Genomic DNA, 16,449 nt, shown 5'->3' on the forward strand with positions numbered 1-16,449 from the left:
AGAAATGTTCGGTGAGGTAAAAGAACTCCCGGGGAATTTAATAAAGGGATTAAGTTTATGATACATATGTAAATGTATATTAGAGGCGTAGGTTGGAGAAAAACAAACGCTTCGCATGCGGCCCCGAAATAATAAGTTGAAGTAAGTTCATGTCGCGCCCGCCTACCTGAAGAGATTGGGGGGACAGGAATGCTTAATATAGAGTCCTTTACTTGCACCGGCTCGCCAAATAACATTGCCGACTTCGCCAGCATTACCTACGAACGCTCCGCTCCCTCTCTGTGACAGATTTCCTTCACTTCTATCTATATTATTTTAAAGACGGTTCTCTGTGAAAACGTTTACATTTTACTAAATAAACAATCTTATTTTAGCTTCAATGTTTTCCTCTCCAAATGAAAGCAGCAAAGAAAATTGTCAATTTTAACATTTCAAGAAAAATTCAAGTTGAAAAAATTTCGGAGAACCTGGAAACTTTGCGACGCAGAATTTTCGTATACGCGGTGACATTGCAAACAATCCGACGCCCGTAGCAACGGCTATCCGCAATCCGCAAACTAAATAATATACCAAGTATTTTGCTTGCATGTTTACGTTCGGCTGACAGGCATTCATTCTATGCACGAAAAGTTTCTCGTTTCTCCCAGTCGTGTCAGTTCGGAACTTCCCGAGCTCGGACATCACGAACCGTAGATAGTTGCACAATGGAATAAAGTAACATCGGAAGCTCGTTGGAGTTAATAAATAATACAGAAGCGGAGTGACATGCGCAGAGTGCAGTTCGTACCGGCCCTAAGTCTGTTTTGACTGCAAATATCTGCTCCGGATGTCTGCCGGCCGGCCGACGTAGATTGTTTGGTAACTAGATAGGTCATTGATCAATCAAACAAACAGGATTAGAGAACTGCCTAGCGGTACGGCGCTGCGCTTGACGTGATCGGGGTCTTGGATTTATGAAGTTGGTCGAAGGATATTGAATAGGCATATGCAAACGGCTGTAATCTATGTGGTGGTGACGAAATCTTTTTAGGCGACTAGTATTTGGCAAAGACTTGGTCCATGATAATGAAAACTGAATATCCAACCTTTAAAAATCTAGTTCTATAATTCACAAGTAAAATAACCTTTCAAAATGGACTTATACAATTAATCTACTCATGCAATAGAAGTGTGGAGTTAGACAAGAGAGATTTCATTATTGTACTGAAACATTTTAAAAGAATAACGAAATTTCAAAGGCTTGCAAGCGTGGTATACGACCATGTACCTCTACCCACCTTAATTCACTCGCCAAAATTGTAAGCAAGCGAGGACAAAAGCTGCAGCACATCCAGTAGCCAGCCAGCCGTTGTTATCTACGTGGGGGAGCGAACTGTGCGTAATCTTTGTCTCACGAGACCACCGACCACATTGTGCTAATGCCCACCCGGCTTTGGTACTGACCTGAATCGCTAGATAAGCTTAAACTTTGTACCTTAGCTGTCAATTGAAGAGCTATTGAATTTTTGAGGCGGGAGTGGTTTGTTGCGAAGGGCTTTAGGTAATTGGTTATAGGGGTGTACCAGATACATCATGTGTATGAAATTATTGTGATCATAATAATATATAAATTGTCACTAAGAAAGAATGATATGAAATCCCATGACTGAGTATAAGAACAATATAATTAGCTTTACATATTATACCGTAAACTCAATAAAACAAGACTTTTAGAAGAAATATAACGTTGTTACTAGAAAAAGAATAAAATATAATTATTACTTCAGTGCGAGGTACAATTCATCATTCACAAGTAAACGATTACAACATGAAGCAGAAAAGCGTGACAGCTCCGTCTGGGGTGAAGTAAATAAACGACGCTAACACTTAAACAAATGTAAACGAAATTAACAAGGGCATTAAGAAAAGAGAACTATGTCGTTAAGGTCCCTAGCAATTGTAGCTAACATGTAACACACTGGAGGAAAAGGGCGATGAATAAAACACACGTTAATAGGCGTACGTCTAACAACACAAAGCGGCCACATTAACGCCTAACGAATAAGGTGCTCTCATGGATAAGATTACGTCTCGCCTCTTCCGCCGTTTACGCTTTCGACGCGATGCTTAGGAGAAAGTAATATCTGACAAAGTGGATAAAATATATTTCGGTTGCACTTAGATGTGAAGCGTGGCCAAGGAGGGCAGCGTGCCGGTTCCCACGCGGCCGCCTATCTCGTGTTACACCCAAAAGAATCCCATTTTTTTTTCTCACAGAATTAAACGAGCGATAAAATTCTTGCGACGTCGCATGAAAATGTGCGTTACCTGCCTTGCATATTTATGCGTGCCCCAGTAATGACGTTTGTCGAGCCGCCCTAGCCGGGTTTCATTACTGCTTGTCTCACAGAGTGTTAAAGCAAACCCTACTTTATAAACAATCTGTGTCAAGTGTTTTCCGATCGCGCAACTTGTTTGCATTTTTCTCTGCAGAATGAGTTAAAGCTGTATCAATTAAAATAACGCCACGTAACATTGTTGGCGTGCTGTTATTTGTCTACGTTGAAACGCGCCTCGTTAGGTCTTTCTTGTTGAGGTGTTCAGTTCAGCTCTCTCTTTCTATTGTTCAGAACCTGTATGAGAGCGTCTCGTTCTTGCAATGGCATTTTCACTAGCTTATGCTAAGAATGTGGGCACATAAGTCGTCACTACACATTAACTCTGGCTTAAGTGTGCAATATCATTTATCTCGGCTCCGAGGGTAAATATTGTTCTTAATTTAATTCAAGTTAGTGGGAGCGCACGTGGATGACGGCGCGAGCGGCGACGGCGCTGCGAGCCGCAAGTCGCGCGTTGCACATCGAATATTTCAAGGGGAAACGGCGCAGAATATACTCGCAATAGCTCGCCCCTAATCTTGAGCCAAGTCGAGTGTTGCACCTGCAGCCAAATTCGTTCCAATTAGGAGGAGTTAGAGTGCGCGTTGCTGACTGAACAGCAAATGATGCGGTCCCCACTTAACGTCGCCCGGGGCGACACTTACGTGTCGTCTGCACGTAAATAAATTCAGTTACCGCCTGCAGTGAGTGCACGTCATTAAACTTTCTTGTCCGTAACTCAAGCCCGACGTGTGACGTTTGTTAATTATCAGGATTTAACAACATGTTGATCGAATTGCGTTCCTAGAATGTTCGCTTATTAACTTCACCTCAGTACACGATACTCACAACGTTTGCTTGATAACTTAGCTTGAAAACATAAACTTAAACACGTGCTTATTTATACGTACGGCATGAATTGAAAACAGTTTAACTTAACTTTCGAAATATTACTTATCAAAACTGATATTTTCCAATCAAACAGCAGGTGTACCGGTGCCATAGGTTAAGTTAACTGATACAATGAACTTTCATTGCGGCACGTTACCGCAATGACTTGAAAATACACAAAACATCGATAAAACTGTTTGCTTAATATAAAATTTAACGTAATCGACTTTACGTCGATGCGATCGTCGCGAGTACATAAAGTGAACATGCTCTTTCGCTACCAGTAGTGATATCCCACTAATGTGCTTTCGCCTACAATCTTTTCTTGCGATGACACGCTAAAATTTTCTTGTGCTTTAAATGAATTTGTATTCTATGCTTTATAGATTAGAGTAGGATTTACTTTATTTGGTGTATTTGAGTTAGGATAATTCGAAAGTTAAGGTAGGTGATGTCAATCTTTATCGTAAGGGAAGTTGTAGGAAGGGGGAGGTCGAAGTCGGCTAGAGGGTGCGCCGTTGCGTCGATTGTAATCACGCAAATGGCTCCATATCAAAATGTCACATTTGTATCGATATTTTCCTGTCATTTTGCGCAGGAGTATTGAACTTTCTAAATTACTAGTATTGTTCTTTGAAACAATAGTAATGGGCATGGCTTAAGGCGTAGCACTGCTACGCAGCTACGGGGCTACGGTGATTAGGTGCTACGACGTAGCACTATAACTACTCATTCTGTAACATGGAAAGAGGTTTGGAACTTTGGCATTTCCGCTTATTTCTATTGAAGAGTACCCAAACATATAACTATGTAGGTTTATAAATATTTGGTTAATGGCTTTAATTTTAGTTCTTTGTAACTTGATAGTTTTTATCCAAATCATTATACATTACACAGTGCTAATCAAAATATTTTCGTGATCTTTTATTTTATCTTGCTTTCTTATAAATTTATCTTACATTTTCTTTTTGTTATCTATTCATTTTTGTTACAAAAGTAGCTATGGGCTTGTAGATAAGGACGCTACCACATTTTATGTATTCAATTACAAATGGAATGACATTTTGGATGTACAAAAGGCGTCGTTTCAAAAAGCAATTATCGTTAAACGTTTACGAAACAATAAAAAAATCACGGGGTCACGTATTAAACAGTCTTTTTGGTGAGTTTGGTTTTATTTTTCTATCGACGCAGGCTGCCGGCTAGCCACTGACTGCGATCGCCTCCATTAAAATAACTCGTTAAAATTTATCATCGACCCGCTTAATCGCTTTAGCGCCACCATCTGGGATTTTATGATTTTTCTGCTTGCTCTGTATACTTTCGTGGTCATTTTACAACGTTTACAAAATTGCTTGCGTGAGCCGGTTAAAAGCTTTCCAACAACGTTTTACATCTCCTATTTTGAAGGCAGACATAATTTTTGTGTCAACCGCACGTGGGCCGCGACGTTCGTTACAATGATTACAATTTACATTTTCGTAAAAAATAAAAAAAATGTCTTAGTTAAAATCCAATTTAATCAAATTACACCGGATTTTCTGCAGCCGTGGTGTGCCGCCGCACTCAGAAGATAATTAAATAATTAAGAATGTATGAATGACGCTGTAAAGCGGTTTCCCTGATATTGTAATAATGCAGTCCTCTTGGGCGAAATCTTTTAAATTATTCTCTCACGCTTTTGCTTCGTAATTACGCGGACGTGGATGCCTACTGGCTCCGCGTCTATTGTGCGCTCTACGCCTTAAAAATGTACGTAATATTTAAAACTTTGATGAATAGAATTAGATTATAGTCAACTTCATTCAACATGGTATTCATCAAAATAATAACAGACATTCCCTTGAATGCAAGATTTAATTGTAAAGCTGTATCTTACATTCACATCCAGGGTCTTAATACATAATGCACGTGCCCATACACCACACATTTTCTACATTCGTAATTTTTAAAAGTAAGACTTGCACTAAAAAATCCTGGAGCATTTCTGCTGAATGTGGAAAACGTTCGACAAAACGGTTAGCACGAGTGGAAATGAAACGTTTTACCTCTAAAATGTCAAAGGTAGCTTCTTTGGGTTTATATTTTGCGTTTATAGCGGTCAACGGCGCGTCGAGATACGAGCAAAAAGACCTGGACCGACCGCTCGCTGCCGGGAGAAAATCTGAGGGCTTAAACAGTGCCACGTATGAAAAAGTAGAGCTCGGTTACATGAAAAAGACGAGAGGCGAAATCGAGTGACAGGACCACGGCGCAGGATTTTCAGTCCGATGGTTTTTTGCAGCCGGGATTTTAGGACTGGACATTGCAGCCGCAGAGGCGATGCGAATTTATCGTGCCCGCTTCCCAGACGGACGTGCGGTCCATGATTAGTTGGGCTCGACGCGTCTCACTGATTTTTTTACATTTGCAAAGTCACCGAACCAAAAAGGCTCCTCTCTCAAAATTAGAACACCCGCCCGCATTAAATATATCTCCTTTGATTCAAATTGTATTAAAATATTGTGTTTTCAATTTCAGATTGACCCCAAAGTGGCCTTCCCCAGGAGAGCACACCCAAAGGTAAGCTTTTGATAACATTTCATCACGTTGTGGTTAGACGTAAATTGAAAATTAAACCTTTATAATAAACTCATTCCGACATTATATTGCCGCAAAATGGCGAAGTAGCGTTGCAAAGTTACGACATATTGTGATTGTAAAGCAAGTTGAACGCGGCTTGTTTATTTTCGAGCATTTATACAAAATATTATTTTAGGCTGGACATAACTCTGGCTCGCTATTAAGATGTTGGTTCACGGTGCATAAATAACTGAGGGCTAATAATTTAGTATGCGGCCTGTGATCTCGGGGCCGTCCGTAACCTAGGCGGTCCTGTGATTGAATCGCATAACAGTCTATTTAGTCCATTTCCTTCTTGCCTCGTCTCTGGGAGTACGTTTATTTAATATTCTGTATAAATAGGATTATGGATGGGTTACAACCACCACTACTTAAAATCAATAGTATTTTGAGTTAATTTAGTCAGACTATAACAGTATTTTTTTGTCCGTCTTCTAGTAGTAGTCACAGCTGTCGACCAATTGATCCTACTCAGTAGCGTTACAAAATTAAGTCCACAATCAAACAGAAAAACCTCTTTCACCGAACCTAACCTAAAAATCTACAGCAACATTTCAATAATATAATTTTTATCTCCGCACAGTTGTAAAAACTCAAAGGTTTCTTTCGAAATCCTGCATAATGTAGACATTTTTGAATTCAGCAACGATACTATAATGGCTTCGTCTGCAGAGGGGTTCGGCACTTATTTACTAGGGTAATAAAAACAATAGAATTGAGAAGTAGCTCGCATGGAAAAAGAAGTGGAGGAGGCAAAGGACTCGCGTGAAGGTAGGGAGGGGTGCTCATTGTAACGAGATGTTCATCGTTCATCAAAGACCCCATGCTATACTCTACTTGTACTACACATGTCTAAGCTATGATTTTTTAAAAGAAGTTTCATTTACGAAGTATTTATGCAAGGGGTAAGCTTAGAATTTGAAATTAGAACTGGCATTCTAATTTTTTATAACGGAAAATATAAAAAAAATATAGATTTATTTTTTAGCTTGGACATAGTTTTAAAATGATTCCGAATTCAAATATAAACGTTACAATTCAAATGAAAATCAAAAACGGAATTTGATTGGAAGGTTTGAATTAAAAAAATATAGGTTCATTTGCAATCAAAATAACGAATATTCCAATATTATGTTTGACAGTTATATGACAAGCTTTGCGCAGTCTGAGTGTAGTGTGTGAACAATGAAATCATTCAATATATCTGATGAAATATATTTTAATAGTTATCATGAAGAAATGATATAGATTTTACTTCAATTAATTTGTTTCTGTTCCAAGAAAGAGACGATGCTCGCATTTATTTATTACCAACGAGATTAATATATACGCATATGAGTTCTAGGAAAATAAAGGGATACCAATTACAGTATATTAAACTAATAACGTAAATATTAAATGATATATTATTTAAATTTATTTACTTGTAATGAAATACTTGGAACGTACTATTATTAAACAAATGTTTATAGTGCTCATAAAAATGTGAAACTCCACTGTATTTAAATTATGAATTTAATTTACTTATTCCTCAACAGACTAACATTTTCGGTTCACTTTATAACTCGACATTTAATTTACTTCTTAGCACTTTGTATCATTCTGCTGAAACTACAAGAACCGAGATTTTTCGCTGAGCTACGAGTTTTTGTTCTGCGCATAATTTTACAAGTTTTCACTTAACACAAAATATTAAGCTCACAATAGTAAACACTAGTTTTGCAGCTCCACCGAGTATAAGTTATCATTGGTGGGTGCAAGCCGCATTTAATGTAAATTGGCGTCAGGCTCGCCGCCCGGCCGGCCGCATCCCAACGTTTTTACATTCAAGTAGCCTGATACTTGAGGTTTTATTTGACCTCGCACAGAATAGACGGTAAGCTCTTGCTTTCGTATTTGCACTGCTGAATACTAGAGTGTAGTCAATTGATAATTTCCACCCGCAATAAACGGACGCGAGAGAGTTTCGTGAGGTGAAAATGAGAAAGTCGACGGTGTTGTTTTGTATTAACATTTATAAAAGTTGAGGTTGTCGGGGCGTCTTGCAACAAGTGAATTTCCTTTCGAGATGCTAAAGATAAGTGAGTGCGGCGCGTCTAGCTTAGTTTAGGCAAACGAACCGTACCGAATGAAAAAATCGTACCATGTGCAAATACAAAAATCCGCGGATAGAGTCGGCACGCTATCTCATTCTTTTTATATGGACATTAAACGTGATGGATGGTTTTAAAACATCACGTTATATTACTCTATCCGGGCTGCCAGTGCGGTGTTGCGTGGCCGGTCAAAGGGGATGCCGGCTATGCGAATTACATGAATACATTAAGGGAGCACTGCCTCGTACATGTTACACTGTAATGCTCACGAATAAATTTAGACCATGTTCCTTCATCATGCCACCGAACGGCCACTATGTAGATATTTGAATTATGAATATAGATTCCGCTTATAAGTCGCATATCGATCGCATACCTCGGCCGCACGATGTAGCGGTCCGAGATAAAACAAAATAGGAAACTTTGAGGAACCAAACTGTTTGCTGACATTCACAATTTTTCGCTAAAACCAACAAAATATTTTTTGTTCACTTAATTAATAGATATGATAAACGACGCGCAAAATCGGATGATTTTGTCAGTGGCTCGTGGGGGCGAAATTCAAATTTGTGATTATCGTTTGCCGTCGTTTCTGCTTTCTCTTCTTACGCAAACAATGGAAAAAAGGGGACACCGCTACCAAGGCGCAAGCTAAGAACAAAACAAACGAATTTTTAATATCGTCTTTATCGATAATTGAGACTCTCTGGAAAACCTCTTATTTTGAAAAGTTTTACTGAGACTGCAAAAGAGGAATGTTGAAAGCAAAATGGAATTGGAAGAAAAAACTTTTTTCATCTTCTTTGTTTGACATTGACAGTCACTAAACTTTGTATTTTCACAGTGGATCTATTTAATTTAGAATTGATTCAGCCGCATTTAATTGTCCAGCAAGCATCTGGCAGATGACTGGGGCAGATATTAAAATATTATTTTATTTTTTCATTTCCCACTTTTATACCTGTCTGAATGATTCTAAGATTTGATTTTGAATGAGTTTTCATTTTATTTTCGTTACGATAAACCTTTTATTTTTCTTCATCCATTCGGCCACAACTTTTCAGATTCATTAGATAACCCGAAATGCTTTATTAAATTGTCCGTATAATTCACGTAGCACAACCAGTGTAGTCATAAATACAAGTCCATAATGTAGAGCATAATACAAAGCGCAATCACATATTAACCTCGGATGCAGATGAATAGAATATAAACTGGAACGTAGAACCAAGTGCATAGGAAATCACGCACAGCCGCGAGCAACATTACCTATCTATTATCTGGCAGTACATACTGCAAGTTTCTTGCGAGTAAATACCGGTCGTAGTGGGAGAGGGGATGCAGGGGAACAAAGGCTAATATGTCATCGCGGCCAACTTAATTGACGCGGTTTCCGCAACGACGCGGCGGAACGCAGACGTCAGCGTTTCCTCCGCTTACATATTTATATGGAGCGACTGCACTGGCTCTCCGACATCAAATAATACATACACGCTTTTAATTCTAAAGGATGCGCTTTTGAAACAAGCTTATACTCTCCCAGTTCGTTGAACTTATTTTTCCTAAAATTTTATCTTCACTTCAATCACGGGTCTACCGAATATAAATACGAAAATAAAAATGTCATTCAAATTCGTAATCCGACATTTTCATGAACATGATAGTCAAAGACAAAAGAATGAATGAGTGATCAAAGGGTCACCTTTTACCGATATCAAAATGTATGAACTCCAAAAATAATTTACCTAGTTGCTGAAATAAGTGAAATGGTCACGTTAAACCTATGCTTGGTAGGTAATTTGATATACAGAGATACGATTGTATTTGGTTAACATGAGCACCATTCGTTTGCTCAAAGTTTATCACAGGTGATTTCAATTAAAAAGCTTTAATCGACCCCGAAACGGTCGCCGAAATCGGCGGCATTTGTAATCACCGCGGCGTGAGTTTATACTCTTTAATGGACTTTGCAGAAGTAGTTTCAACTCTACTTACGGCTAAGATATTTGAGGAAAAACTACCCGCCACCTACCGCAGTAAGTGGTGAAGTTGCCGAACTATGGCAGACGTGGAGGGTATGGGCGGGCTGGCGTGGCGCGCGCCGGCGGGCCCACTTGGCGCGATTTAACGTGTTTCATTAAAACGTTTTGTCGGTGTAATCGCAAGTAATTTAAGTGAAGAGAGCCGAGCTTCCGACTTTGTAAGTATTTTGTGTTTTCTTTTTTAATTACTTCGTTTTAACTTTGTTGTCGGGCTTTTAAAAGCTGACTGACAGCCAAATAACGAAGTTCTTTATAACTATTTAGGGAGGATTTAATGAAATTGTAAACTTTTTTATGCGATAACGCTTCATCAAATTGGTTATTTGAATGTGTTCCATCACATTGTAACCTCACATTATAGCCTCCATCTTCATTATTGCGCCCCAAACATATCATGAACAAGAAAAAATGTTCTCTAAGGATAAAATATAATAATTTACGAGTACTATCGAGATATCCACGTTAAATACAACATCGCCGTGAATGATGTAGACCGGGGTGCAGCTTCCCAGTGCGGTGGCGGGACTTATGCGCCGCTGGACGCTAGTTATGAGCCCCGTCCCCTCCATAAGTCACTCGTTACATCTGTTCCATCACTCCCCGACTCTCCCCTTCATTATTTAGCTTAATATACAGAATTAATTTTAAAATTTAACAACGAATTTTATAGTACTAATGTGTGGTCACAATGTTCCCTCGAGCGTGGAAAGTTTTGGAAAGAGGTTGTAAAAGGGGTAAAAGAGGGAAGGTAAAATAATGTAAATGATTTTGTTTTGTTTATAGTTTTTACTTGTAGCTTTATGTTAATTACTAGTATTTTGTTACGAATGTTTTTATTTATTTATTGTTCTTCTCTAATGACTGTCAATTCGAGATGAGAGAATGTCACTTATTAGTTTTATTCTTATTTAAATAGATAGGAACATTTACATATTTAATAAAAAAAAACTCTAAATACAATTTAAATAAAAACTACTAACGTCGAGTTAAATCAATTTTACTTTACAATCGCTTAATAAATTTAGTTAAAATACTTTTAATAATTCAGTTAGTACTTTTACTTTTTTAAAAGAATACTGTACAATTTTGTTACAGTGGAAAATAATTATTTTATGAGTTCCTGTTTGCTCGTAAGTCAGTCTTTATTCGATTCTATTGCTCCCCAGCTCACACACTCGCCAACATAATAAACAATCACCTTGAAACATTATTTGCAACGCGAATTTATGGTAGGTATATATTTAAAGAAATTCAAATTCAAAATTTTGTATCGTGGATCATAGGTTTCTTTATGATACAGATCTTATCTATATATTAATACGTGATGCAAAAACTTTTGACCCCTTTTTACGAAAATTGCGTGGACGTAGGAGCATAAAATTTGGTACACTTATAGGTTAAGTATATTTAAATACATCATGGCGTTTCTCGCTTTTTATAATAAGTAGTCAGCTACCTGACTACTACAGGAATAATAGTAAATGTAATTTCATATAAAAAATTAAAATACATTAATATAACAAATACGTTGGGATAATAATGCAATTATTGTTTGGTTTTATATTTTATTGGTAGGTTTATTTCGAAATTCTTAGTAAAGCTTCAGTGTTCATTATTAATTTATTGTTAAAGTACAAAATGACAAAATAAATTAATTAAGCAGCACAGTTCCATGTCATAATTATCATCCTTTACTATATCCATTTTTGGTGATACTTAACATGTTAATTTTAACGTTAAAAACAAAAAATATATATTTTTAAAAGTACAACGCAATGATTTTGCTAAAAAATATTTTGCATATTTTAAAATAATTTAAAATTGAGCGTTGCTTGCTGGTCAAAGTTACATAAATGTTGCGTCATCGTAGAATCATTTTTTAAACTTGATGTATTTTTGTTGGAAATACGCGAACGATTAACAGCTTAGTAAGGGTCCAAATTATTTTTGTTACAGGTCCTTTTATTAATAAATCGTTGTTATTTTGAAATAGTAAGTGTACCTGCATACTGCAAAAAAATCTCGATCATGTAAATTCGTACAGTAACAATTTTAGGAGTTCTTTTTTATCATAGGGAACAGATGTATAGTAAAAAGCTAAAAAAATCGAACCCAACACTCCAAAATTTACTTTACATCATACTATTTACCAACAGTTAAAAAATTAAATAAAAACTAAAAGTAACATAACCTCGAAAAAATGTACTGAATAATTCAACTATAAAACCTTCTTTTAAAAAACCTCAAACTAAAGCGGTTTAGGCACTCAATTTATTTCCAACGTTTATAAATAAAGTAACAAAATGGGCGACTGTTTACCACCCGTTATCCGTGGTATTCGAAAAGAAAACAAAACGTATTGCACGCCAACTTTGGGTATGGCGTGACGGGCGGAGTCGCGGTCTAAAGTTGTAACTTTTACTACCATTTACACCTGACATAAACACGAGAACATGTGGAACCATGAACCAGATCGTTTGTCAAGATGTATGTGAATTATAACATTGCGAACTAAGGTCTTAAAGTATAAAAGAAGTAAAAAATACGCACCGAATGTAGCGTTTGTCACATAATCGAAATTTCTAGAACGCGATCAACCTGAAGCTATACAATAAAGAAAAAAATAGGCACTCCATTCTGTTATTTATCTGTGCTTTGTGATTTATTCGAATTCTACGTTCAAATTTTAAATTACTCTTTTTTATTAAGTTTAACACACACTGGCTGGAAATTCTGAGGAAAAACTTTTATTATCCAACTCAGATATTCATTTTTGTTTGAATACATTTTATTCTATTTTCAAACAGTAAATCTTGCAGTTTTAATATAAAATCGAATAATTTAAAATCATAAAGCTGCGTATAAAATATCGCCAAAATAGAGGAACCCAACCCAAGAATCCGGTCATCTAAAGCCAAACTTTCACCTACAACTGGGTAGCATACTTCGTAAAGAAATTGCATTTAATCATGTTCTGAGCTCATAACTTCCCTTCTACTCCGTATATTTTATGAATTTCAAACATACTTCTCGTCAACAATTACTTTAATAATAAAAAAGTTCTTAGTATAGGCTTTTACGACAAATACTTTTGTTAAATTAAAAAGTTTTGCTTAAGGTACTCGCTCTTGATCGGTTCATTGTTGCTGAATTGTTTCGTATGTGTGCGTGTGTTGTGAGAGTAATTTCCATCACAAGTTCCAACTTTAGGTGATATATTACGCATGAGAAATTACATTAAAACATAAAATATATTTCCAAGAACTCATATGGAACGTATCGACTGTATATTTAATTGAACGGAATATTTAAGCATTGTATTGCTCACGCTATATTCGAAATGAGAAATAATAAGAATATTTTTAAACTCTGTAACGACAATTTAAGTTGCATACGTATTTCATTTAAAAATGTAATTTAAAAACAGAATACATATTTGAATATTTTAATTTGTGTCTTAATTTTGTAACAATATTACAATTAGAATATTTTATTTGATACGAGGGACTAGTGACGAGAATATTACCGTTGGCCAGTAAAACTTTGTACAATTGTATCGTCCTATTACGGATCCATGAGGCGTAGGATTCTCTATAGCTTTTGTGACCTAGGCCGGTGGACAACGACTATTTCTTTGAACAAGACCTCGTTGAAACTTTTAATTAACTGAGTATCGCAGTATTTGCTACACTAATTTATTTTTCATTTGTAATCCGTCCCAACTTCATCATTTTAACGTTCTGTAAATGTCAAGTTGTGAAAATTTGCTGCTTATATCATTTCGTTAATCTAATGTGTAAACAAAATTTGTAAAAGACGTAAGCCTAACAAAATTATTCTTTAAAATAATAATTTTGCTGCTAATTCCGTTACTTAGCCGTTGTGTTGTGCAGAGCGAAGCTGTGACGGGAAATATGTAATCAGGACCGCCTAAATAATAGCAATATTAATTAATAACTTGAAAGTCAACACCCTTCACCCTGTCATTAGTTTGAACAGAGACGCACGAGTATATCAATCATTAGTTGCGTTATCGCGTCGGCACACGACGTGCCTTCAACCAACTTCGTCATCTCATGTTTGTGTTATTTGTTGAATATTTCAGTGAAGACCTAATTTCATTAATTTAAACGTATGTACACGATTCCCCGGCGCCCACACGGCCACCGGCTACCTCCGCTGCCGCTGTTATTTCGAACCTGATAAAAAATTACACACCTTTTGTTTTTAGTCCGAATTTAACGCTGTAAACTGGATTTTGAAAAGGCCGGGGATCAGTGCGGCTTTGCGCATGCCCACCACCGTTACTTTTCAACCCGAAATTCCTAACCGCGAATTTAATATTTAATCTCACCCTTGTCTAGAACATTTACCGGGCGAGTGTGTCCCGAAATACTTTCCCTATCTGTGGAGAGGCGCACATTGGTTAGGTACAGTTTTTTAATCGCTCGGCCACCACTTGACGTGCGGGCGTGATCGATGGCAGCCTGTACCCGGGTCACGTTTTGTCATTTTATTAATACTTAAATTGGTCACCCGTGACGCGCGAAACGTGAAGAGGACAAAGCTTAATAGAACACTTTAATATTTTTGTTGCAGCTTATACGACCCGTGTATGAAATTGGAAACTTGGGTCCGCTGTAATAAAAATTAATTCACACTATTAGTCAAACACGGTTTGTTTTTTCACGCCGACACCTCGAGTAGAGCGAATATTTTTCAACTTAAATTTTGCTTCATGTTCGGCTCGTGGTTACAAAGGGGAACACGTGTGGGAATGTAAACATATCATTTTAAGTGTAGGTACGTCAGGAATAACTCTATAATGCGGGGTCGCTTCATTTACAAGCCCCCAGCATCATGTCCGGTCGACATAGCTATACGAGTAGGTACGCCTCAAAACATATTAGCGAAGTAAGTTAGCAAGCGCAGTCCGCCCTGGGTTAATGGGGTGTCATAGCACATGATGGGTCGTCCGCCTTACGAGTTACTAGCTCATCAGGAGCACGCCGACGTACGCGACCGACACCCTTTTATTGACACTAGTTTTACACTGAAATATGGACTGAGGTGGCAAGAAAATGGGGAAAGCTTTTAGGAACGTTCTCGTAATAAACCAACCGATATTTTCTTGCTAATGTGATCTTATCGCCTTAAACAGGTATATAAATGACCTCCCTAAAAGGTATGTAAGGGAGGTTCAAATACTAGAATAATGTAGATGTAAGTGATACTGAAATATTCATTTATTCATTCTCATTTTCCGGCTGTTCTCTATGATGGAGGTAGAAAAATTATTCGCTACTTATTTCAAATGTAGTTCCTTTTACATATTATCTAGGCGCAATGGAGAGGTAATGTATTACTCGCTTCTGATTAAATAGTGATAAAACGTCTGCGGTTTCATCGTATATTTTCTTTTAATTCATTCGATCGGAATTGTTTTATTATACGAACATATCGAGTACGTTTTTCCTTTTATTTTTTATTTAGATTCTTGGTGAGACTTCTTTTATAATTTTCTATAAACCAGCTGTCTTAAAACAGCCTACTCATTAGTAAAACTAAAGTCGCAGGTGTTCAAAAACCAAGCAACACTCATAAACAAATTCACATGGCCTAAACATCTAAACAATAAACTTGAGTAATATCCTTTACGAAGTGGCTGCCGAGCTCAAAAAGTTTGCTGGCAAGTGTAGGTACTCGTAAAACTCTTTTAATAACAAAACATTTTACAAAGACATCGTCCGATATAACAGGAGTGTAAAGGCATAATGACGTGTCATCGTAGAAACCCGCCCACACGCTCCAACGATCTTCGAACACTTCTCTACCGTAATAAGTTTATCGACCAACGAGACTAGAGTTCATTTCATCTTTTTAACTGCTCGAGTAGGTAGCATTAATGTTTCAAACTACCCCTAGTTTATTAGACTCTAACTTTGTTTTAAGGACTTTAGTATCAGTTTCTTTTTTTGTGTAATTAGGTTAGGTTACGTTACATTGTATTTAGTCTTTTATTTCTGAAGGGTTATCGTAGAGATTTGGATACTTAAGGCAAACTTTTTGTATGTGTGTGTGTATGGTATATGTTTCATAACAATATGGGTGAATGTGTCTCGATTACCTAAGTACAACATTTTTAATGACATAATTTCTACTGATTCAGAATTAAACTTCTTCCTCAGTTGTCGTGCTTACTTACTATACATGCAATGACACAATCTATGTTTGTGATAAATACTCAGTACTGACAATTTTCTTAATGATTATGTTACGACGCCGGCGATTGTCGCGGAATGCTGCTCATGAATATGAGCCTCTAGCATGGCTTGTAACTAGTCGAGTTCCTCGTCAAACAGTTACGTGAATAAGCTGATAATATAATAATTAATTTAGTATGTCTCACGAAAGTTATAATAAAGCCAATGTACATGCCTT

The 16,449-nt window shown here is 37.0% G+C and overlaps 1 protein-coding gene across 11 annotated transcripts in view; it reads left to right on the forward strand.

The window, feature by feature from the left end:
* Positions 1-16,449, forward strand: part of LOC118267251 (RNA-binding protein Musashi homolog Rbp6) — a 504,750-nt gene that overhangs the window by 250,893 nt on the left and 237,408 nt on the right. For all 11 annotated transcript variants that reach the window (XM_035581149.2, XM_035581150.2, XM_035581142.2 and 8 more), the window contains exon 5: positions 5,769-5,810. In XM_035581149.2, coding sequence (XP_035437042.1) covers positions 5,769-5,810 — 42 coding nt within the window. The remainder of the gene's footprint in view (positions 1-5,768; positions 5,811-16,449) is intronic.

Source organism: Spodoptera frugiperda, chromosome 23 (assembly GCF_023101765.2).
Source record: "Spodoptera frugiperda isolate SF20-4 chromosome 23, AGI-APGP_CSIRO_Sfru_2.0, whole genome shotgun sequence".
Classification (NCBI taxonomy): Eukaryota; Metazoa; Arthropoda; class Insecta; order Lepidoptera; family Noctuidae; genus Spodoptera; species Spodoptera frugiperda.